This window comes from Chaetodon trifascialis, chromosome 10 (genome assembly GCF_039877785.1).
Source record: "Chaetodon trifascialis isolate fChaTrf1 chromosome 10, fChaTrf1.hap1, whole genome shotgun sequence".
NCBI lineage: Eukaryota > Metazoa > Chordata > Actinopteri > Chaetodontiformes > Chaetodontidae > Chaetodon > Chaetodon trifascialis.
This window is the reverse complement of record NC_092065.1, coordinates 13,338,481-13,361,751: the sequence shown is the minus strand read 5'-3', so window position 1 is coordinate 13,361,751 and position 23,271 is coordinate 13,338,481. Positions and strand designations below refer to the sequence as shown.

General features: G+C 42.6%; 1 protein-coding gene across 2 annotated transcripts; it reads right to left on the bottom strand.

Moving 5' to 3' along the window:
* Positions 1 to 270: 270 nt before the first annotated feature.
* On the bottom strand, positions 271 to 10,912 carry ttc23 (tetratricopeptide repeat domain 23). Of its 2 annotated transcripts, none has more exons than XM_070972161.1 (11): positions 10,544 to 10,912; positions 10,119 to 10,284; positions 9,501 to 9,624; positions 9,242 to 9,398; positions 9,028 to 9,153; positions 4,628 to 4,799; positions 4,356 to 4,461; positions 3,880 to 4,007; positions 3,499 to 3,648; positions 1,668 to 1,750; positions 271 to 1,538 (listed from the first exon to the last, which is right to left on the bottom strand). In XM_070972161.1, exons 1-11 carry the CDS (start codon positions 10,600 to 10,602, stop codon positions 1,424 to 1,426), a joined length of 1,386 nt encoding a protein of 461 aa, XP_070828262.1. In that variant the 5' UTR covers positions 10,603 to 10,912; the 3' UTR covers positions 271 to 1,423. The 2 variants fall into 2 exon arrangements, with proteins under 2 accessions (XP_070828262.1, XP_070828263.1); XM_070972162.1 differs by having other exon boundaries at positions 1,290 to 1,538; positions 10,119 to 10,234; positions 10,544 to 10,677.
* Between the last annotated feature and the right edge of the window lie 12,359 nt (positions 10,913 to 23,271).

Here is a 23,271-nt window from a genome sequence, read left to right as displayed (position 1 = left end):
TGTTCATTAGTGTGTGTTGTGTTTTGTCCTAGTCGTCAAGGCAGAAATGGTCCAGTATAATTACAGTCACATGCATACACATTATGTACATTTCCTCTAAGTGGCTGCAAAAATGTACACTACACATAACTATTGAGCAACTTCACAGATTACCTTAATGTTTAGGGTGAATGCCATGCTTTTATGAAATTTGTTAATTGATCAATTAAAAAAAAATGTTACATTAAGTGCCAGCTACAGCATATTTAAACAAAAACACTACAACACCAGTGCACTTAAATTGTGGTTTAATATGGAATCTTTGTTAGGTTACTGTATATGTATGTACACAATGTAATCTGAATACCATGTGCCATTTCACAGCATTAAAAAAACGTGTACATCAGCAAACAGAAAATCTACTGATATATAAAGAATGTTTAATGAGTTAAATGTTGTGTTTGTCACCATGGATAGCCCAGCATCATTGCTTTTATTGACATAGTGACTGAACAACTTGCATTTTTGCTTTGGATAAAAAAGTTCCAGCCCTTGTTTGGAAATGGATTCATATGTTACCATAATTAAAACCGAATGTGGGTATGTTTCCTGAGAGTGAGTATTTCTTCAATGCTAACTCATTTCACATAGTGCACAAAATTACACAAACTCATGTACTGTCACTGGACATGCAGAGAGCAACTGAAGCAGATTTTCAGCAGTGGTACCTGCCTGTATTATCAAACATATACATTTCTTTTAAAGGTGTAATGTGTAAGAATTGGCCACCTGTTGCATATTACTAGAGTAACCACTAACTGCTGCTCACTGAACTCATTGCTATAGCTATCTATGGCTGTAGCTGCTAGCTGCCATTAGCTCAGTTAGCCATGTAGCTTGTGGCCCTGACAGAGTCCAGTTTGGCGACAGTGATTACAGTACCAGTGTGATTTACGGTGGCTCTGACCAGGACTATGACTCTAGAAATGACAAAGACATGGCATGAAGCAGGAGAGGAGCAAGAGGATGGTCGGCATCAGCAAAGCGTGGAGCCAGAATATTTTCACATCGCACTTGGTTTATTTCAACCAAACCTGGGTTAGTGATCGTTGGAACAGTGGAAAGAAAAACCAAGACTGTCTTGGTAAGTTTTACTTTGTTTCTGTTGAGTTCTTAGTGTTTTAAGATGACTTTAAAAGGCAAATAAGCTTGTCTTAGTTCTATAAAAGAGAGAAACTTGAATTCTCACTTGAAAACTCACCATTAGCACATTATCTTTGAGCTATTACTACTGGACTATCACCTCTTGAGGTACAAAGTGGTATTACAAGACAGGATGGGCTGTGACTAGCGTGTTACCATGCTTACACACTGCACCTTTAAAAACAAGTATGTCAGTAGTGCTTGGTCCAAACTGGCAAGTGACAAAATAAAAAAGAACATTTCAAGAGTCAGGCATCGAGTTTCCATCATTGCCACTGGATGGTACAACTGAAAATGTGTGAGGTTTTGTTTTCCTTCTACCTTGCCTCTGTTGTCTCTCAGCCACCTCTGGTGCCCTGCAAAACATATGGTACATGGTTGCATGACTTAAACATGGGTTGTACTCTTACACTCTTTTATTTCAACTCAAATTTTCTTCTATTTTAATCATACTAATAAAATCAACTGTTGTCATGCAGATTTACCGGGCCAGCATGTCCACAGCTTTTTGTGTAGCTTTTGTCTTCCTGTGTTGAGGACCATACAACAAACTCTGGATCTCCAGGCACTAAAATAGAAAAATAAATAAAAACTTAATGAAGCGAGTGAGTGGGTGAGTAAGTGGCAAGAGGAAGATGAGAGGTGAAAGGCACACTCAAGAGGGGAATAAACACTTCCTAGCAACATGTGAATGCACTAAACATCCCAAAATAACCACTGTAGCTGTCCAAGGTTTAGATAACACCTGTGCTGACCACTCGGAGTGTCAGGTCAACAAGGGGGACTCACTAGATTTATTACGAGGACTCCAAACCAACAACCCAGGAATCTGAGGTACTTAACTCAACAAATTTAAGAAGCAACCTGAATCACTTTCCACTCCACATTTAGTTTGGTCCAATCAAATGAGATGCATGAGCAAGGACTGCTTAGCTCTATGACATCAGAAAACACTGGCTGATATAACAAAATCCAGAAAAGTCTAAACTTTTAACCACATGCAGATGTAATATGATTACACAGTGTACGCACACACAGTGACGCAACAGACAGAATAAATGCCTGCCTGCCATTTCTACAATCATCTTAAACAACAACATGTGAAGAGAGCTTTGTTGAAGTTGGGAGGGAGGGAGGGAGGGAAGGAGGGAGGGAGAGAAAAGTTTCCCTCTTCACCAGGAAAATGAAAACACTGGGTAATCTGGAACAGATCCATCTGGCCTCTTGGATGTTTTCACTGTTGCTAAGGTTGATGTAATGGAAGGCAGCACTACAGAGGAAAGGGAAAATGTCAAGTGTATGTTTGTATGTGTACCATTGTTCGCTGTGTTTCTTTAGTAGATCTTATGAATTGTATCCATTGTATGAGCCAGATTTCGTCTGGAAAAACAGAAGTTACTCCATTGGAGTTCAGATGGTGTCACGATGACAGGAAACGAATGTCCTGACATATCTGCTCTGTGTCAGGGTACTTCGGAAAGGTTACTAGTGGGATGTGGTGTAGAGGGAGTGAGCCCTGATATGCCCTGTCAGTGGAGAGGGGGACTTGGACACCCCTGCCAAAACAAAACAACATAGCAACTGGGCTCCTTTACTGACAGGCATGTCATACTAGTACGCAGAAATCCCCATTTACTGGTGTATTTTTTGACAAGTGGCAGAACTGAGCTCATTCTGCAAGCATGTGCACTCATACTGAGTGCAAAAAGAAAAACACTCATTAGATAAGGAATAAATAAAACAGCTAAAACCCAAATGAGCATTATTAACTAAATGGCTGCTGTTTATTCAATGCATGCGCACTGAGAGACACAGGAATGTCACTTTTGTTTCAAACGACATAATGGCATGCCACACTAATTGGGGTCAGTGTCCCTTTAATTGACAGCAGTTAGCAAACTGTCATGCTCTTTCCAAAGTTGTGAAGCCCATCTGTCCGGCTCCATCCAGAGTGAGGAAACACAAAGTCACTGTGTGTGATATTTTACACCAGGGAGGACGGCTCTGCACAGTGCTCCCTTCCAAGATTAGCATGCGACTTTGATAGCACTGAGCTTTAGGGAGGATGTTGGAAATAGCTCATCTCAGCATGACAGGGACTCTTTGTGTGTATATTTTGAACAGGCCTCTCACTGGTGTAGATGGACACACCCACTGACTCCTGGCCTTTTATTAAACCTCCCCAAATACTTTGGCAGGGACAACGTCATGTCCGATGACAGTAACTTCCACTCTGTCCAGCATCTCTATTATGCATTTACAGATAGTAACCAAGACAAACAGTTGTGCTGTTTGTGTTCTGTAACTTGTGATTACCTTTGTCATGGTCCTGTGGGCCTGCTTCATCCTGCCCTCAGTCATCTCCACACTTCCTACGAGCTGAAGGGTGTCTGCTACCTCAGCACTCAGGTCACCAAATGTTGATCTCTTTGTGGCGAGAGAAGCTCTCTGGATCTCCACACATCTCTGCAATGGTACATTGACAATTGGTAAATCACCTCTTGCCATCAGTAGTGAGAGCCACACCCCGTTTAGCAGGTGGATTAAATTCCCTGACGATCACAACCTCCGAGGGCGTTTCCATGGTGCTGCTCTCCGAACGGAAAATGTGTGGAAAATGACATTTCAAAATTGCATGGGCCAAAACTCCCTGTTCTTACATATGAATATGCTTGTAAGTGCGTGAGTGTGTGTAACCTCTTGCTGGCCACTCAAGAGGAGGAAACGACAGAAATCATCCTGGGCAGCAAGGAAGGCCGGATCCTGTGGACCTGCAGAGTTTTTGTATGCACGTAGACTCTGCTCAAAGTAGTGACCCGCAGAGTCTACACCAGCATGGGGAAAAACACACAAATGATGCACATTGACTTAAGTCACAGCAAAATTCGACAGAATCAATGCAGCGTGATCATTTCTCAAGATCTTCTACATAATTCTGATTTTCTTAGTTTCCAGATGTTATGCTTAACGTAACTACCAAGGAGCACACAGTTGCCTCGAGAGAGTTGATGAGGGTGAATCCAACTGACATGACTGAACTTGCTATTATAAGTCTGGTTTCCATAACACCATCTTAAAGAATTTCAAATAATGGAAGACAATGGGAGGTTCAAATCCTGATTAACCCCTCGTACACATTGCTCAGGCTTGTCTGTGTCTGGGAATAAACTCACCATTGTGATGGGGCTCTGCTGCAGCAGAAAGGATGAGGGCCAGGCTGTGGGAGATCTGAGCCCCCTCCAGCTCCTCTGGGCTGTGACTCACAGCAATGGCATGAGCCTAGCAGAAACACCCACGTGAAATAAGACAGATCACATATCACCAAATAAGAGGTGTGGGAACATTACCCAACAACAAAGCCTGGCGCCGTCTCAAGAAGCCTTCACATGTTTTTATGCATGTTAGATATGAGTCATGTATGATGTGCAAGTGATATGTCCCTTGCCTTGGAGAGATGCTCTATGGCTCGGTCCAAATGACCTTTGTCCTGTTCAATGGCGGCCATGTCCCTATAGACAGAGCATGTCTTCTCTGGCTGTCCACAGTCTGTCAGCAGTTGCAGAGACTTCTCACACTGGTTTAAGGCCTCCTCTGGTTTGTTCTGTCTCTTATAGACCCTACAGTACCGAAAAGACAAACATAAAGACAGTGATCAGTTCTGCCTACTATATAAGGCAGCAGGGCAGAGTAAGGAGTAGAGAATAATCTGTCAAATAGATTGTCTGCATCCCTGTGTTTGAAAACCTTTGCTCAGCTGAAGAGCACTTAAGCGACACACAAAAGCTATTACACAATTTTAAAATAAAAAAATGCCACGTATTAACACTCATTGTTGAGGTACTATCAATGTACAGCATATGCATTTAAGCCTGTTACTTCATTACTATGAGTCTGTTGTACATCACTGATGTAACTGCTTGGTCTTTAGCCAAACCCCGACCCAGCAGAGTGGTGAGGGCTGCAGATGAAGTCTGGCGTAGTGCAGACTATAATAGGGAAAAGCTTGCACATTGCCCTTTTAACTGTTCTTGGTTGCATCCTTTCACGAGTCTCTAACCGTCTCCTCTGGGACTGAAGGCTACGCTGCTCCTAACCCCCTTGCTTTAAGTACAGCCTCTCAGACTCTGACAAATAACTGCTGCAGTGTGTTTAAACTCTCATTCAGAGGTGTCTAAATTGGTGGACCCAAGGAAAGGTGAGGATGGTCTAGCTCAGAGTTCTACATCAATAACAATTCATCAACCATCTGTACGTGTGCTGTTAATACTAAGTTCTTTGGCGTCACGTGCTTCGCTGATGAACTCAACAGTCTTTGCTCCTATAGAAGACGCTTCCTGTCATATGAAGCTGTTTGGGCTTCTACAGAGCAATACAGTGAGCAAGTGGAGAGTGAGGATGAGATGATGGCTGCATTAACTGTTTCAAGGACCCTGGATCCATCAGGCTACTTTCCTAACAGCTTCAAACCATCTAATGGACTCTAAATTGAATTCAGCTCTCCAGTCAAGGGGGTGGCCTTTCTCAGAGGACACAGCACTCACTACTGTACAATCTCTAGCTACACTGCAGTCACACTGCGGTGCAGGAAACCCCTTTTCACAAATCAGTCTTCACAAATCCACACTGTAGGGAGTATAGTTGTCTGTGGATCCAACGTGCCTTCAAGTGTCATCAGCATGTCACAACAGCATGTTTTAGCCTCTGTGGGAACCAAAAGTCGAAGCTTGACAGTATTATGTCATGCTCACATTCCAGGACTCCATAAATTTGGGTATTCAGGGCGCAGTGGTTAAACACCAGCAGCGCAGGTTACAAAAACATTGTGATGGCTCGTTTCTTTGAATTTTCCCATGAATCCAACATTATTCTAAAACGCCATGATGGATACTCGGCATGCCCCACCCATAAGTGTTCATGGGGCAGGCACTTCAGGTCCTTTTAGGGCAGCAGCAATGGCTGAAGCAGAGCTGCATTCCTGCATGGCTTGAGTCCCACCATTCTGCCTGCATGGACGGACAGAGACAATACCCCTCTATCCTCTCATTCACTCTGCATCCTTACGCACTTCCTGGCAGGAACGGTAATAAGCCACATCCCACTGAAATCTACCAAGACTCCACAGGGCAGGGAATTAATATAATTAAGGATTTGTAGATGTGTTGCCAAGCAAGCCACACAGCTCTCTTTTGTAAAACGTTTCCAGAACATAATTGACATAAGTTTGCTCAGGGCTTTCACTTGGAAAATGATACAGTAAGACCAAGCCAAAGTGAAAACAGAGGTACAAAAACATAACAGCTTGAGCCAGCAAATCTGTATGGTGCTTTAAGCTGGTGGCATTCTGACTGATGAGATTTTTTTACTGTGAGCCCCAGGAATATAAGTATGGGAAAGAATACAAAACTACCTGCGCAGTCCTGAGTAATGACTCTCAGCCATGGCTATTTACACCAAAAATCCCTGCTGGCTTTATTTCAGCCAACTAATTAAAGACAATTTTACATGTCAAGTAAGAGCTACCTTTTTGGGAAGAAAACATGCAGACTCTGGACCCCAAGTATAAGAATACCACTGCTATTTGGTGTAAAGCATCTGTGTCTGTGAAAGCAGTCAATAGCCTACATATACAATAGGGATAGGGGAACACAGGGTCATTGATTTCTGCAATAGCACAAACTCTGCAAACTGTTTGCACAAAGCTTTGGAACACAGAGCGCATTTCAATTAATGTGACACATGATAATTCAGTTAAGGGTGGGGAAATGTGGAAGAATATTTGTTAATTTATTATTCAACAAGAGAAAATGTACAAAAACATTGTCAATTTATTATAAATTAGATTAAATCTGTCAACCAAATTGTAGATTTATGAAGGCAGTTATAAAGAAGTGCAGAAAATAAGTCATCTTGGCAACCATGGCCAAGACACACACACAGCAAAAACCTAACCTAAACCTAACGATAAAGCTTCTTTGAATAAAAGATCCCATCTGGCTGATCGTAAGTGCGCACCTTGAGTGCGAATCTAAAACCGAACAGAATGTTTGGACCAGGATCTATAAGAGAGCTGAGCTTAGGTTATTGTTCCAGGCTTTGGTGGGAACATTCCCCTCCATCACAACAGTGTTGACTGACAGAGCTTTTAGAAGCATGCCAAATTCTTAGTCATCACCTAACAAAAGAGATTTAGCAAGCTTACACACCAGCCAGAGTCTGCACATTTTTTCAATTACACACATCATGTCAACAAACTGACTCACTGAAACAGACCAAGATGGCAAAATTTACAAATTCCTATGAGTGTAGCTCACCTCAGCTGCTGATAGGGTTTGTTTACTATAAATTCTGCAGGATTATAAAGTCGAAGATTATTTATAAAGCTTACCTGTCAGATTGAGTCCCCACCCTACTGCTGTCTTTGCTTACATAGTCACTTAGAATTTGGAAAATGTTGTTCTCACTGAAACTAAGAAAAAAACATTTTAAAGAACTTCATCTGTACACTGTATTTTGAGGATGGATACAATACCAACATTTTAAGTGATTAACTATTAACCTCCTGAGTCAAAATGCATACATTTAGAGGCAGGCACTCCTTTCGCATACAAGAATTAAGAGGATCAAAATTAACAAAGACATTAGTCGGATGATCTCAACCGAGGTAAGACTAAACCTCATTTCCTGGTTGTGCTTCTAATTTCGCCCACAGTGATCTAAGCTATGACAAGTGGCAGCTATTTTTTATGTCGCAAGGCCAGATAATTCCCAGACTATCAGTCTCTCCTACACTTGGTGTCTGTGCTTGTCTTCTCTACCATGATCCACTAAGTCTTTAATCTTTTCCTGAGCCGAGGGACCTCTGCTGCCAATACCACCATCACATTACAAATGCACATTGTAAATTGGTAGACACAAATCAATAATATGTAAATGGTACTTGGTGTTAAGTAAACAGCCAGCTGACATTTAACAGAGAAATAAAGGGCTTTACAGTCTCTCAAGGAGTCAACCGGACTGTAAAAGCAATAACTAATGGTGGTATCAGCTGAGGGGGGTTTGTGAAGGACGTAGTCAAAGCTAGAGAGAAAGACAATGGAAAAAGGCAGAAAGTGGAGTGTAGAAAAGGGGTAAATGCTTTTAAATAGAGGAGAAATGCCTCTCTCCCATCTGTGCCTCTGCTCGAGCAGTGAATGGGTGAGCGGACAAGCAGAAACCCCACCCAGCAGGTCTGTAAGCATCATTACAAAACACCCACGCAGACTGCTGAGTGGGCTGGACAACAGCAGGGGAAAAGCCTGATTTGTTAACTTGTTCATAAAAGAACATGAACTAATGGTGTTTTCACCAGCACAACTTAGTCAGCGAAAAACCCTCCTCTCCAAAAACCATGTGTAAGGTTAGTTTTAGGCATATGTGCAGGAACCTACTGCCATCTTGTGGCCAAACTTAAACATAAAGACACTGTACTTGATTTGGGAGAGCTAGAGAAAAACAAATATTATTTAGATACAATAATTAGTGAAAAAAAGTCAAATTATGCAGGCTAGACCTTGAATCCCCTCTCAAAAGCTCTGACCTGTTACCTCACTGGGAATAGCACCAAGTTATTTGGCTCAGCTTGAGCATGATACTATAAAAGTCACAGGAAATAAATAGAGCAAACCACCTGATTACCAGTCAGCAATGCTAAAAACCTGAGCAGCAGCTGCTGTTACGTGGCTATAGGTCACATTGCTACATTGAAACCTCTAATCTACTGTATATTTACCTATTTTCTACTTTGACTAGATATCCCTGTGTCACTGCTTAAAAAGTCCAAAAATATCAGTTTTTTCACCACTGCACCTGGATAGACCAGCAGAGATTTCCAGCTCAGTCTTTATCTTCTCCTCCTGGCTGATGCCATCACGTTGCTGAAGCTCCTCAGCAACTTGTTCTGCCTCAAGAAAAGAGGATTCTGCCTCCTCGAGAGTTGCAAAGAGTCAAGGTCTTATTCAGTTTGATATTTGAGTTGATATTTCTATTGATATTCATGTAAAATGTATCATGGCAAGGATATCTGGCTGTAAGCAGCGAGGCACCTCCTTGTGTGAGGTGTACACTCAGGAGACACGTGAGAATCTCGAGCTTTTCCTCCCTGCAGGAGGAAATGGTGGAGCAGAAAGGCAGCATTTCTCTGGCCAGGATGCAGTGCTCCTGGGCCTGCAGCCCCCAGCCTGAGGGAACAAAGAGCCACCACTGAGTGTAAACTGAACAGCACAAGGTGTAATTCTGTCTGAAATACTCATTTCATTTTCATAATGTGAAGTGAATATTACCTTTGAGCTGGAAATATGCTTTAGCCAGTCTGCCATGAGCCTGGGCTAGTTTCAGATGTCCCTCCCCATACACCAGCCTAGCCAGAGCCACACAACGCACCAGGTCCTGGATGCAAGCATCAAACTGTGCAGATACAGAAAATGGTATCAATCTTATTGTTATGTTATCATTGTAAACCGAATATTTTTATCTTTTATAATTGAGGCTAATCAGTAATGAGTGCCTTTACATGCACTTGAGTATCCTGGGTATAAATTGGGTTTTTGGAGCACCTTCATTACATGTGGCCCATGTAAACATCTCAGCCTGGCTCCAAGAACAAGGATAAAGTCTCATCCCAGTTTCTAGAAACTTGGATATACCTGGAGTACTCTGATCAAAACCGGGATAATATGGCATGTAAACACCTTCTCCACCATGCAAATGCAGTCATTGATAATTACTCATTGCAGCCTTAGGGGTGTGCATACAGCCTATAGAGGATCATGAATATGCATCAGCTTTATAAACGAGAATAAAGTCTGCAGAAAGTCTCTGAAAACATCTGAGCACAACCCACCTCAGAGTCCTAACAATGACTATAATATGAATGTCATTGCGGCCCATATTGTACCCACCTCCTGGTTGTCTCCGTGAGCCTGTGCTCGGCTCTCAAAGTGTTTGAGCTTTTCTTCAGGCGGCATCATAAGCAATTCTTTCTTAGCAAATCCTGTTCGTGAGGGACTCAGCACATCTGACTCACAGGGAGAAGATGCATTCACGGCCCTGCTGGTGCTTCCCATGCTGTCAAACAAGGTTTGTCAATATACCTTTTAACACATTTGAACACACTTCTTGCAACCGTTTCATGTCTGACACGCCTGCGGCTCATGAGAACCTACAAAGTTGCAGATACAAATATACTCAGGACACAGCTGACTAAACCCGGAGTTTATACAGTTATTAGGTTACTTCCACCCTTCTGCTCGGCGTGGAAGTACCATCATCTACCTTGACTGATACACGGGTTAAACAAAAATGTTAATGAGAATAAATCACTTACTCAGCCAGAGACCCGGAGGAATTGAGTCGTGTTTTTGTTATTGCGTGATCATCTGCCATTTTTTTGAACAGCCAGTGTGAGGCATGGGATTTTATCGCGTTATACAGTCTTTGGATGTAACGCTTGCTCGCTTACGTTAACCGCGCCATGTCCAGTTGGCGTTCTTTACGTACATGTTGCCGTGGTTACACTGCGCGTGCTGCAATAGCTCCAGCGACCAACTGCTGCAACTCTTTAGGTTTAATGCTTTGTTTGGATGATTTAAAGGTTGGGCTGAAAATAAAAATTAAACTCTGAAAGCATGTAACCAACAGGCGCTTGCCTCGTACAGCCGGACTCTGTTGTGGGCTGACTATCCATCGCTGGAAGAGCGTTTCCTGAAGATTCTCAGGCACATAGTATGAAGGAAGTGGGATGCATTCAAGAACCGCGCTGTTCTAGAATATCCAAATTAAGATATGTTCATTGATTTTCTAATGAATCCGAGAAGCAGGTCGACAAAAGCTGAACATAGGCCTGATGTTTTTTGGTAAGAGCATAGGATACAACATTAGTGCATAAAATATAACCGAGTTGCTGCTCAGGTCCACACAAATCTCCAGCCACTATCAACCATTGGTGCACTAACAGGTTTCTACTCAGTTAAAGGCCCTACTCCACCCACATGTGTTAGCACTGACGTTGCCTCATTTGACATTTTCTCCAGACCAGTTTGATTTACACCCCCATATCTCCTGTAACTATAACCTTTGTTGCACCTGTTCTGTTCCGGGACAGAGTAGGAGGATAGGACATTTCACACTATTTTATTATATATATATATATATATATATATATATATATATATATATATATACACACACACACACACACACACACACACACACACACACACACACCGTTATCATTGTATCATTGTAAAAAAAAAGAACAGAACAAACAGAAAAATAATTTGATTACTATTGATTCATTACAGCAAGAAGGTTGCCAGCAAGAAGGTTGCCAGTTCGATCCCCGGGTCAGGCGGGGCCCTTCTGTGTGAAGTTTGCATGTTCTTCCCGTGCATGCGTGGGTTCCTCCCACAGACCAAAAACATGCTCATTAGGTTAATTGATGACTCTAAAATTGTCCGTAGGTGTGAATGTGAGTGTGAATGTTTGTTTGTCCTTACATGTGGCCCTGCAATCGGCTGGCGACCGGCTCAGGGTGTACCCCGCCTCTCGCCCATTGTAGCTGGGATAGGCTCCAGCCCCCCGCAACCCCGAAAGGGATAGGCGGTATAGATAATGGATGAATGATTCATAGAGTTTGCAGCATAGATCCGCAAACCAGAGAAACTTTGAGTGTTATTAACCGGAGTAATTGGAAACACCTGAGTGAGTGTGCTGATTATTCTGGGAATATGCAGTGGGAAAGCACAGCAAATGAAATGATTAGGATCTTGAGGCAGGTGATTATTGTCTGTCTTGAAGAGGGCCCTGTGTTAAAATAGAGTTTCTTCAGTTTTTTTTTTTTTTTTTAAATTTTGTTCTCACATGCTGCAAATTCCTCAGTTACTTTCTGTTAATCCAAATACTATACAACATACTTGGGGTTCTACAGTATTCTAGAGTAGAAAAAAATCATAATGCACGGAGGGGGATAAATGGGGGATAAACAAGGGTCCGTCATTTTGTTATTGACCCAGGGCCTCGAGCAGATTGATCTGGCCTTGTTGGTCATGATGAAATTCTCACAGGATGCCAACGGGATGGACACTGCTCCTATACCACGTGGTACTACCTACTGTTATGACTAAAATGAGGAAGTCTAAAGTCTAGATTAAAGAAATATCATTGGAGAGTATTGTACAATGAGCATGTTTTTAACACATGAATTGTAGTAATCACTTATGTCCACAAGATGTCAGTGTAGTAACATAAGAGTGATGGTCCCGGATCTACTGCAGGTTTTACAGTTATACTCCAGAGAGTATTATAATATTGTTGTGCTCTTTTAAGAAGCGATGGCGGTGATTTTGTCCTCTGCTAAGGGCATGCACATTTCAGCGTGTTAAACTGGCAGTATATATACCCCAGAGCTCATCCTTCCTTTTTCAGTTTCATCCAAACCGTGTCCTCAGCACTCATCAGAACACTTATTTCATGTTTTCTCTGATCTTTGAAGATGATACTTGTTTTAAGTTAACCATAAGTCTTTTGCCAACCTGTCTGAAAAATGGTGAAAAATCCTGTTAAGTATTTTATGGTACCCACAAGGGCCATATAATCAAAAGCATCGTCATGAATTGAAGAAAGATGCAGCACTGTCAGTTAATCAAAACCGCCCTATTTAGAAACTAGGGCCATTCATTCTTCTGCCTGCATCCTTATTGGTTAGTATACTGTATGGGAGTGGCAGCATCGACCTTAAAGTTGTTCAAAGTCAACTGCTAATAGCTCATTAGTTATAATGGGTGGGTGCTAAATGGGCTGAAGTCATGGCAGCACACAGGTTGAGGGGTGCCACTGAGATGAAATGGTAAACAATCAACCTCAAAGATGTTCTAATATGGTTTTGTCACCTTTTGAAAAAGAGCGTGTTTTTCTACAGGATTTTCAAATGGTTTGTGGTTCTCTGAAAATACAGTGCCAGAGATTAAAAAAATGATATTTGCTCACAGGCTTCTGTCCAAATCTCCTGCAAATAAAACTGATTAAATCTTCAACAAAGCAACATGCTTTCCCTTCTATTTAGTTATTTATTATATAGCAAGGAGTTCACCACTTATTTCAGTACTGCACAATATGCATCCATTTTCTAATGATAGATCTGTACTGTAAGAGCAGAGGATGAAGAACTGTGAGGCTTTTTGGAATTAAAGTAAAGCATGGTTTTAAAAGCACAGATAAGGAATACCAGTGTTGCACATTATTCTGTCATTTCATAGACATTAATGCTATATACCAATAGCAAGAAGAGGAAATGTACATTTCCTTGTGAAAATATCATTTCTTACATCAGTGCCCAGAATCCATGCCAAATAAACAAGAAGTAACGTCTCTGTGGCTGCTTTGAGAAATTGGTCTCCGGAGACAGCTTTCTAGGTTAATTTATTCTGTATCGGGCTGGCTGTATGTGTACTGTCACCACTTTTAAACTCAGGGCAGGGCACATTTTGTGTGCAAGACTGCCTAAGATAACTTCTTATGGCTCCTTGGGATGGCTGCTGCCGGTTGATTCTGGCAGGCCATGAGACAACCCGTTTATTTGTTTGTTTGTCCCGTGAGTTTTTGGCTGGCCGTTCAGGGCTCTGTTTGGCCTGGGTCCCTGTTGGGCTTCTATTTCTGAAACCCAAGTGGCTCTTAATGAAGCTGGTAGGGTTGGCATGGGCCCTCAGCAAACCCAGGCCTGATCAGACCCTTCTTCTTCTGCCTTGGCAGCCACACTCCATTTGCTCCCTCTGGCTTCCTAATTTAGTAACGGTGGGTAAAAATATGTGCTAACGAACAAGGTCTGGTATGTCAGGCTGGCGTCCAGAGAAGAGGGAGAGAGGGGAGGGAGGGTGGTGAGGAGAGGAGGGGTGCTGTTTTCACAGCAGGCACCCAGTGACAGGGGTAGAGTCACTCAGACCTCTCTGACATCTGTGTGTTTGTGTGTATGTGAAGACATTCAGTGTGTGTGGGTGGATGATGAGAGGTGGAAGGCGAGCACTTAAAATTTCTCACCCTTGCCAAACTCCAAACACTTCTAATCATTCTTCTGTTTTGTTCTAACCACACTGTACAGCCAGTCCATGGTATACAGTGAATTATTGACAATGTTGTGTTTTCATCTTCACTTACTATCTAATGGGGATTTTCTCACTGTCTGCAGTTTTCAGCGTGGCTTTAGGAGGCACGCTCCTGTAAGCGACATGCTTTTAGAGTTGATTTTTCAGGCACCATCGCGCATCACGTAAGGTAGTGTTTTTTGCCCAGCTGTTAAATTCTCTCAATGAAACATTAAACTGAAAGAGCAGCAGCAGTTGGTCACGTGAGCTACAGTAGCATGCACAGTTTTCAGATATCCTCTCCACATGCCCGCTATCACATCTGTGGAGTTTAGTACAGTTTTCTAATGCATGACAAATGGTTGATGAACATTATGTAACAGAGCAAAACTGTGGAAATACTTGAAAGTCAGTCCTTCTTTGTAGAGTGTTTTTTGGCTGCTGTACATCCTCCTCTTTTTTATCTCTCTTATCAGATCATCAGACGGGCCCCTTCAATTTATGACCCATCCACTTTCTGGAAAATGGGCTTCTGAGAATCCAAACCACAATCCAGACAGTCCAGTTTCTTATAAGCTATGACACCTATGAACTAATGAAACCCCACTGAACATTTTGTGTTGTGTTCACATGGTTTGCTCACTGCAGATCACTGTCTGGCGTCTGGAGCCTTACTGAATCTGTAGGGTCATCTTTTTACATGTGAGCCACAGAGCTTCCTGGTTCAGCTCTTTGCAGACTGTAGGTTTAGCTACAAACCATGCAGGCAGCGGAAGAAAAACATGTTTTTAATGTATGTTTACCCTATGCACCTCAGACTTTCAAAGTTCCCCGTTTTCCATGGAGCCATTCCAGCAAACATTAACAGTGAATAACTTTATTGAAGCCTTTTCAGCGAAAGACCGAGGTGGAGTGGTGCCAGTAAACTTTCTTACAATCACACAATGGCTCTAAATATTTGATTCTGAAAAAAATTCTGTTCCTCAACAGCCAAGGCTGCTTTGACATGACACCAAAGTGTTAGCCCTTAAAAAACAATGCAGCTTGATGGTAATAAGAGCTTTTAATTCACTGTTTTGTGTCTTAGAGTGTCCACTGCTTGAGCTGAGTCCTGCGCTTGCAATTACTCCATTTTCATCTGTCAAGACACTCGACCATAGGAATCTGCCCTCAAGCACTTTAGCACTTGCCCTTCCTGTTCACAGTTTAAGAGGCTCATGGCAACCTTGTCAGCTTCACTTGTAAACCCGAAGCTTTAGATGAAAACAGAAAACCTCCTCGTCTGCTGGAAGGTGGCAACAGCAGAAACTCTAATTTTACAGGCAGGATAACAGCTGCTCGACACAACTGTTACTGGAGATTTTCATCGATTCTTTAACCAAAAAAAGAGCAACTTGTGTTTTAAAAAGAAATCACATGATTAGCCACACTGCCTGTGTCTTGCATCTAGTAGCTCAGAGAGTTTGGGTGAATTTCCTCAAGATGTGTGCTGAACCTTTGCTACACTACTGTGTGGTTGCAGATGGGCTAGGTAAGAAACCACACTGTCCCCAGCTTGTGCAGGAAGAGTCTTATCAACATGCAGCATGATTGTCCTCACTGAGCTGAATCACAATGAGAAGAACTGCATAACACAATTAACATTTTAATTCTTCGGTATAATTAGCACACATCATTATGAGTTTGAAGCCATATTATGTGTTTTTCATATTGTTTTGTTTGATAAGTGTTTTTTTTTTCCTCAATAAAATAATAGAAAACAATCCAACATTGGCAAAACTATCTCTTTGGAACCATTATAGCAGGTTCATAAAGAGATCATTTCTTTTTTGATTGTTCACATTTAGTGGTGGGCTAACAAGGCAACTGAGACCAGTTGTTATTATGTTCTAATGTACAGCTCTACCCAGCTGAGTGCTTTACCTGCCAACACGGCAACGTGCCAACATAACTTGCATAACAAGAAAACAATTTATTGATGCAGTTCTCTGACACGTGAATGCCTACAAACTCATTTTCAATCAGCAAGACTCATCAATCATACTGTGCTCATGGTATGTCGCAGTTATGTCTTAAAACCACAAACTAGCACCTAACATTTCTACAGCTGTCCCCACTTCCTGTGTTAGTTAACCCACAGACACCCATCCCTCAGCAATGAGCCCCTTTCATAACAAATTGTTTTTAAAGGAGGAACTGCTGGAGTAGACGGCATTTAATGTGACATATTTTTATCTAGTGTTAAGTAGCTTGCTCTCCCAGCTAGTGGAGCAGTTCTAGAGTTTATAAAGTAACGCATCACACCTGTATGAGACTGATATCCCTGTTTTATCTTTGAGAACAATATAGCGCATTTATTTTCAATCGAAACTCCAAATTTGGAAAAACCTGGCACATTTCTATAGCTGTTAAATTACATGGGAGGTTTACGACTTTAACAAAGTTATCCTGCGCCGACTCACAGCAAATATGGCGTGTCTTCGCAGCTGCTACACTTCAGATAAAGCATGTTATTTGCACATAGAATAAGAAATATGTTTCTGTACTGCAATCAAAGTATTTGCACACTGTTAAGAAGTAGAAACAAAGCCAGGTACTTAAGCCAGGCACCCCTTCCTTTCAGTTGACTGAAGCTGTCCACAGCAAAGACATGATAGTCACAATGCGATAAGATAAGCTGCCTTTCCATCCAGCGGCAACGCTCCATGCCAGTGCTTTGTTTAACAATAGTTTTGTATTCAAACGTGAATTGTTCCCTGCTATGGCAAAGACTTAGAATGGCTTAAACTTGTGTTTATCCTTACCCAAACCTTGGCCTAATTTGAAGCATATGCGGAAAACAAATCTACTATTGTTTCGCCGCTAAAGCTTCTTCTCCCCTTTCTATTCAATGTCAAAATCAAAGATTATGGAGCGCTTTGGAGGTGATATTGCCATTCTTTCCTTAGACAATAGCGCACTAAACCAATAACTGTGTTTTGTGTGCTGACAGCGTGTACATTCCCTCATAATTGCAGTTTTAGCAGCACTGTGACAGGGAGATACGTGTATGGGGGAGTTTCATCTCCTTCCAATGGTCCTGTGATCAAGCTGCTAAAGCATGGATCGGCAACTGTTCGACAAACATCTCCAAAATGATGTAGAGGGGGTTCTCTTTATCTCTGCACCCTCAAAACCAGAACAGTCACAGAGATGCACAGACACAAAGACAGCACTGCCAAGGACATCCCTCCAGATGATGAGAAGATGGTGCAGCTCCTCATCCTTGGTACACTGTAGTCCGGCCTTGCACACCCTTGTTCCTAACTAGGGGAAAATCTGCAAGTTGCTCGCTCAGAGCCCTGCAATTCACAGTTAATTGTGCTTATGCCACAGAGGGGTCCAGCATAAACACATTTTTCACCTGCCTCTCTGACTACAAGTGTAAAATTTGCGGCATCTGTCCAGGAAAGAAAAGAGAACAGAGAACCTCTCTGTCCAAAAGAATTTTGTTTTTGCAGTTATTTGAACGTTTTTTTTTTCCCATCTCACCTTCTGTACAGATTGTAAAGCCCCATATTATGATTTTCCTTTCTGGGCTATATGAATAAAACCGACTTGCTTGATTTTACGTAACATATGATCTGAGATGCGCATTTAATATCCACAAAAATCAGTCAGTAATGTTTCAGAGTACTTTTTTTCTCATGTAATAATGAGAAATCCTTGTGGCACTTTTGTATTGTCACCTTTGAGCAGGATGCTGACTGCAAAAGAAATGTGTGCCTTCTGCTTAAAGTTTAAATGAATGGTTCACACTTGAGACGAAACCGCACATTTAACCCCCGCACCCCCAAGAGTATGCCTCCAAAATGAATGGAATATCAAAAGGGGGGGGTTTGTCCCCTTACCTTTGACTATGAATGTGAATGAGAGGCTAAATGTCTGCCTGTGGTTCTCTGACCTTTGTGGCTCCTCTGCTGACTTGGTTCAGGTAAGTGCAGGTTGTGTGATGCAGTGGTATCAATAATGGAAGAAAGGCAACCCCCTCCCTCTGGCTGCTATGTGGGTCAGAGGAGGCTCTCGGTGGATGGGAGAGATTGATGAAGAGCACCAGGGAGAGCGTCGGAGCGCCTACCTCACAGCGGTGCAACCCGAGCCGCTCCCCCTGCACTTGTTCTGAGGCCCCCCTCCTGAGCTACAGCGCCTGGCGCTCTTTAAATGACCTTCAAATTAGCCTTATTTTTCAGGGCCCCAAACCCTTCAGGGTCCTTCCTGGAAGGATGGTGGGTCTTGTTCTCACTCTCCTTCTCTGCTTTTCTTTTGTTATCCTCCTGTTGACCACAGATGGAGTCGAAAACAACAGAGGAGTGGAGCCTGTGTAGCAAAGGTGACTGATTTTCACTCCTGTTGTGTCGCTGATGTAATCAGACAAGTGAGCTGTTACGTGTCCCTGATTATGCAATTACACACACACACACACACACACACACACACACACACACACACACACACACTTCTTAACCTTTCATTACATCTTCTCTTTCAAACACATCACACATCCTCATTTCAGAATGTGCAGATGATGATACATGTGCTGTTTTGAGAGGTTTGTGAGCGTGATGGTGGATGGTAGCCACAGTGGGATCCTTCTTCCACTACATCACAGAACAACACTGTCAAGCCAGCCATCCATCTCTACAGATGGGGTTTATGTACACACAGCAGGTCATGCTGGTACTCTGTCCAGACCTGATGCAGAGCTCTTGATTATCCATTTGCATTAAGAGAAACACCCCTCTCTAATGGAACTAAATGACTCAGGCAGCTGCAGTTTGTGAGGTTATGCTTTGCTTTTAATGGAATGGCTATCTGAAAGGCTTTGATTCACAAACTTTCTCAGCAATTTTCAGGATGATTTACTCACAATTTAGGTTTATTATGGTAAGACATATTCCCTGATCTCATCTCTTGGCACCTGCGATAAAATGTGGAGGGCGAAGCAGCTCCTCGCAAACTCACCTCACCAATCAGCAACAATCTACAGCAAATGATAGAAACAAACACTTGTGTAATCACTGAGGCTGTGAAACTGTTAGTTGATAATTAGCTGATGTTTTAAATGCTCTTCTTAGCTGTGTGCACAGCGTAGCATAGCTGCCTTAAAGGTGAACTTATATAGTACGGTACAGGTATACGTTGCACCCTTTTGGAAAAAGCTGTGACTTTTGTTTCATTTTTATCCCACTGGGGTGAAGCCTTACCCCCAAGAAGACAATACACCTCCATGCAGTACTGGCATTATACATTTTATTTGCACAGTGGCAATTTGTCATGGAAAAGTTTTTAACATCCTCTCCTTTTTTTTTTTTTCTTAAACTGACCTTGTGCAGAGTAGTGCATGGAAACTTTTAACTCACCAAGTGAAGACTGCACAAAAATCAGAAACCCCTCTGGAGGTATTCAAAAAGCACATATTCCTTTTCATGATAAATATCATTGATAAAGGTAGATAGCCAGAAAATTAGGATCAAAATTCAAAGCAGTCTCTTTTCTCTCCAGGTTCCCTCTGCTTGCTTTTGACAGTCTGCCAAACATTTGGAGCTAATTCTCCAGCTATCATGACGGAAAATCGACAGGCGGGATCGTAACTCACAGGCGAGAGAGTTAGAGAGCAAACATCAAGGGGAATCAAGTTGGAAAACATAATAAGTTATCGCGTAAGCTGTGGAGTGAAAGAGATGGTGTGAAAATAGGCAAGAGGACAGCCAGAGGTGGGGCATGACTGATGGCTGGGTACGGGGGCTTGTTGCTCCAGAAGGGCAAACTTGGCCTGATTGATTGGCTAGTATTTCAGAGAACACGCCCCCAGACACCCCCACCCCCCCAATGCCTATTTGCTTATGATGCTGGAATGCTTTGGTAGCATTTTGTAGAGGGAGTAAAGACGAATGATGAAAAGCAGCCGATGAAAAATTAGAGAGGGTGAATTCAGAAAAAAGGAGAATCAGGGCATGAGAAGAGACCACATTGGCATTGATATTATTAAAGCTGAATGGTGCCTTATTATGGTATGATTATGATAAAAGTCTTTCATTTCACAGGAAAAATGCGCAGGCTTTTTATATGTTGTTTTGGTATTATTGGCACTGTCAGGGACATAACACATTATGGTTAATGAAGGTTAAACTTGCAACAGAAGGGGCAGTAATATCGTTGAAGATAACAGACCAATGTGATCATATCTATCAAGACAAGCAATGTTTAAACACTGTAGACAAAGAGTCTCCAGTCAAGCTATCCAAGGCTCTATTTCGATACAGAACTCCTTAAATGTTAACTTAAGCGTGCAAATGTGCATAACCACAACATGCTGCTGTTGAAAGTTTACCATATTCAAATTCTTCATTTTGCTAATTTGATCATTATAGCTAAACCCGAAGCGCAGGTGAGGTTTGCACTGGATGAAAAGTTAACAGGTCAAAGTTTTTGTGGTTTTTTGGACGTGAATGTCTACACCAAATTTCATGGCAATCCACCCGATAGCTGTTGAGATATTTCCCTAAAACCAGAAATGTCCACTGGCACCAGAAGTAAATTCAGGGAACCACCAAAGTCAGAGAGATTTATCCCACTGAATCATGCCATGTCTGCACGTGGCAGTCCATATGATAGCTGTTCAGATATTTCAATCTCAACCAAAATGGTTCCACCAACCAATAGGAAGACAGACCAACATTGCTGCTAGCATGGCTAAATAGCACAATTTTTGGTGTGTTAAGCTTTACGTTTCTCTTGTATGCTTAATTTTCTCCAGCAGCACTCCTTCATTACAGTACTGTAATGAGAGGCTTGTGTACTTCGAGGGATTTATTGCATTAAACTTCATATCTAATCTCTCCAGTCTCTCCTGAATAGTGTATGGCTCTGTTCCATGAACTACAACAGAAAGAAACACTTACGTTTGGAATGTGCTCCACTGAAGAGCTTTTCTCCATCTGGATAGAGGGGTTGCTGTTTCCTGACTGTCTGATATCTATCCAGCGAGGTTATTACAGAGAGAGGGATATCATGGTGCATTATCCACAGACATGGTATAAAAACAATCATGGAAATGTACTGAGCACTTTGTAAGAACATGACCAGCTGTTTGGCCGTTTTAAAGGAGGAAAGAGGATACATGCTGCTTCCACGTTGCACTTTCCCTCTGCTTTTGGCTCTTTGAACTTACTTCAAACATTAGTCAGTGTGTGTTTAGTGTCATGCCAGCCATGTGGATGGCATATGCTAACATTGCAATTGGGCTCGCTGGTTGTAGGTGTGTGCGGTGACCAGTAGCTCTTGGTTAGGACCCTGAGCTGTATCTTTGATGTGAGGTGTGGTGGATGCCAGTGGTGCAGAGGTGAGGTCTGAGGTAAACGTGTGTATGGAAACAATTCAAACGCAAGCAGTGTGCTACAGTAGCCACATGAAAGGCCCCCTTTGTGGGGCTCTGCTACCTTACAGATGGTCAGCGTCCCTCATCCATTAAATAATAACAGTGCTCCGATCTCTCCCCAGGCCAGATGTGCTGAATCTATGAGGCTAAATGGAAACAAATCAGCCAGGCTTTACTCTTTAATTGAACACTGGAGTGTTTATTTTCTTGAGACTGTCATAATAGACCTCAAAATTCCCATAAAAACTCAACTGTGAGGGCAGATTAGCCCATTTAGCACCTCAAGACAGTATTTTCCACAGGAGACAAGTCTTAAGTGCAGTACTGCTGGTGGCAAGGCTTCCACACGGGACCGGCCACATCTTTAGTCACTCCTTATTTCTGCTCTGTGATCTTGCACTTAGAAGCACCCCTTGTAAAAGCAGCCGTCGCGGGGAGGTCGCCCTGACATCTTTATCATAATTGCCCTAAATACCCCCATTAGAGATGCTAGCCAGTATCCTCAATAACACTAGTCATCCCTGGTAGCACTGGTGCATCTAATTGCCTGGGCCTTTTTTTGAAAGATTGCCTGACATCAGCACGGCTCCCTGTGGGCTGGCCCTCTTCATTCTCTGCCCAGCAAAGCATATCGTTATCGCAGCCAGCAAAGAGACCCGGCCTCCCTGCTCCTGGATAATTAACTGTCTGGCTTAACTGCATAATGGAAAGAGGAACATTGGAGGTTTGGTAGTTATTCAAGCAGGTCTTGGAGAGGAGAAGTATAAGACAATACTGAGGTCATCCGTGCTCGCCATTTTTCAGTGGGATGGGTGATAATGTAGAGGGACAGGAAGTCATATTGCAGGCACAGGCTGGTTATGCAGGATTGGTTTCATATGATAATTAGGCTCATATGCTAATTGCCGAGGAAGCTTGATGAATTCCTCCAGCCCAGCTCTCCACTCCAGTGCTGGCTCTCCTATCAGCTGTCCCCAACGTCCCCCCACTTCAAAGGCTCAAACCATCTTTACATAGTACTGCATTCACTCTATCTCTTTCAGCTTCACAACAACAGTTGCTATCAGTTTGTAACCCCTCTTCCAAAAATAAAAAAAACAGACAAGAACGGCAACAGCAGGAGGGGGAAATAACGGGGCGTCTGCCATTGTTTGACATTTACAAGTCTCTTAGTGAAGCGCATGATGCACATCCTTGTGAGTGTGTGCGTGCAAGTGTAATTAGAACACGGCAGGCATGTGTTTGTCTTTGTGTTGTTGTATGGTGGAGGTATCAAGGACAAGTGCATTAATGAGCACCTGGAGAGGAACAGCTTGTGTCTCCTGGTTAGTGTGACCGCGAGCAGGGCGCAGACTCCTTCACTGACTCAGATGACGTGACTGATGGAGGGGGAGGTTTCTGTCAGATCTGGGGCACTCCCAGGAGCTGCAGTTTGTCTCGGCTGACAACAACGCTCACCAAAGGGGCCCCTGTCCCACACATCAGCTGGAAAGGTGAGAGAAGATGTTGTCCTTCCTTCTGTACTTAGAGTCCTGCAGCTCCTCCTTTTCGAAATCCTTA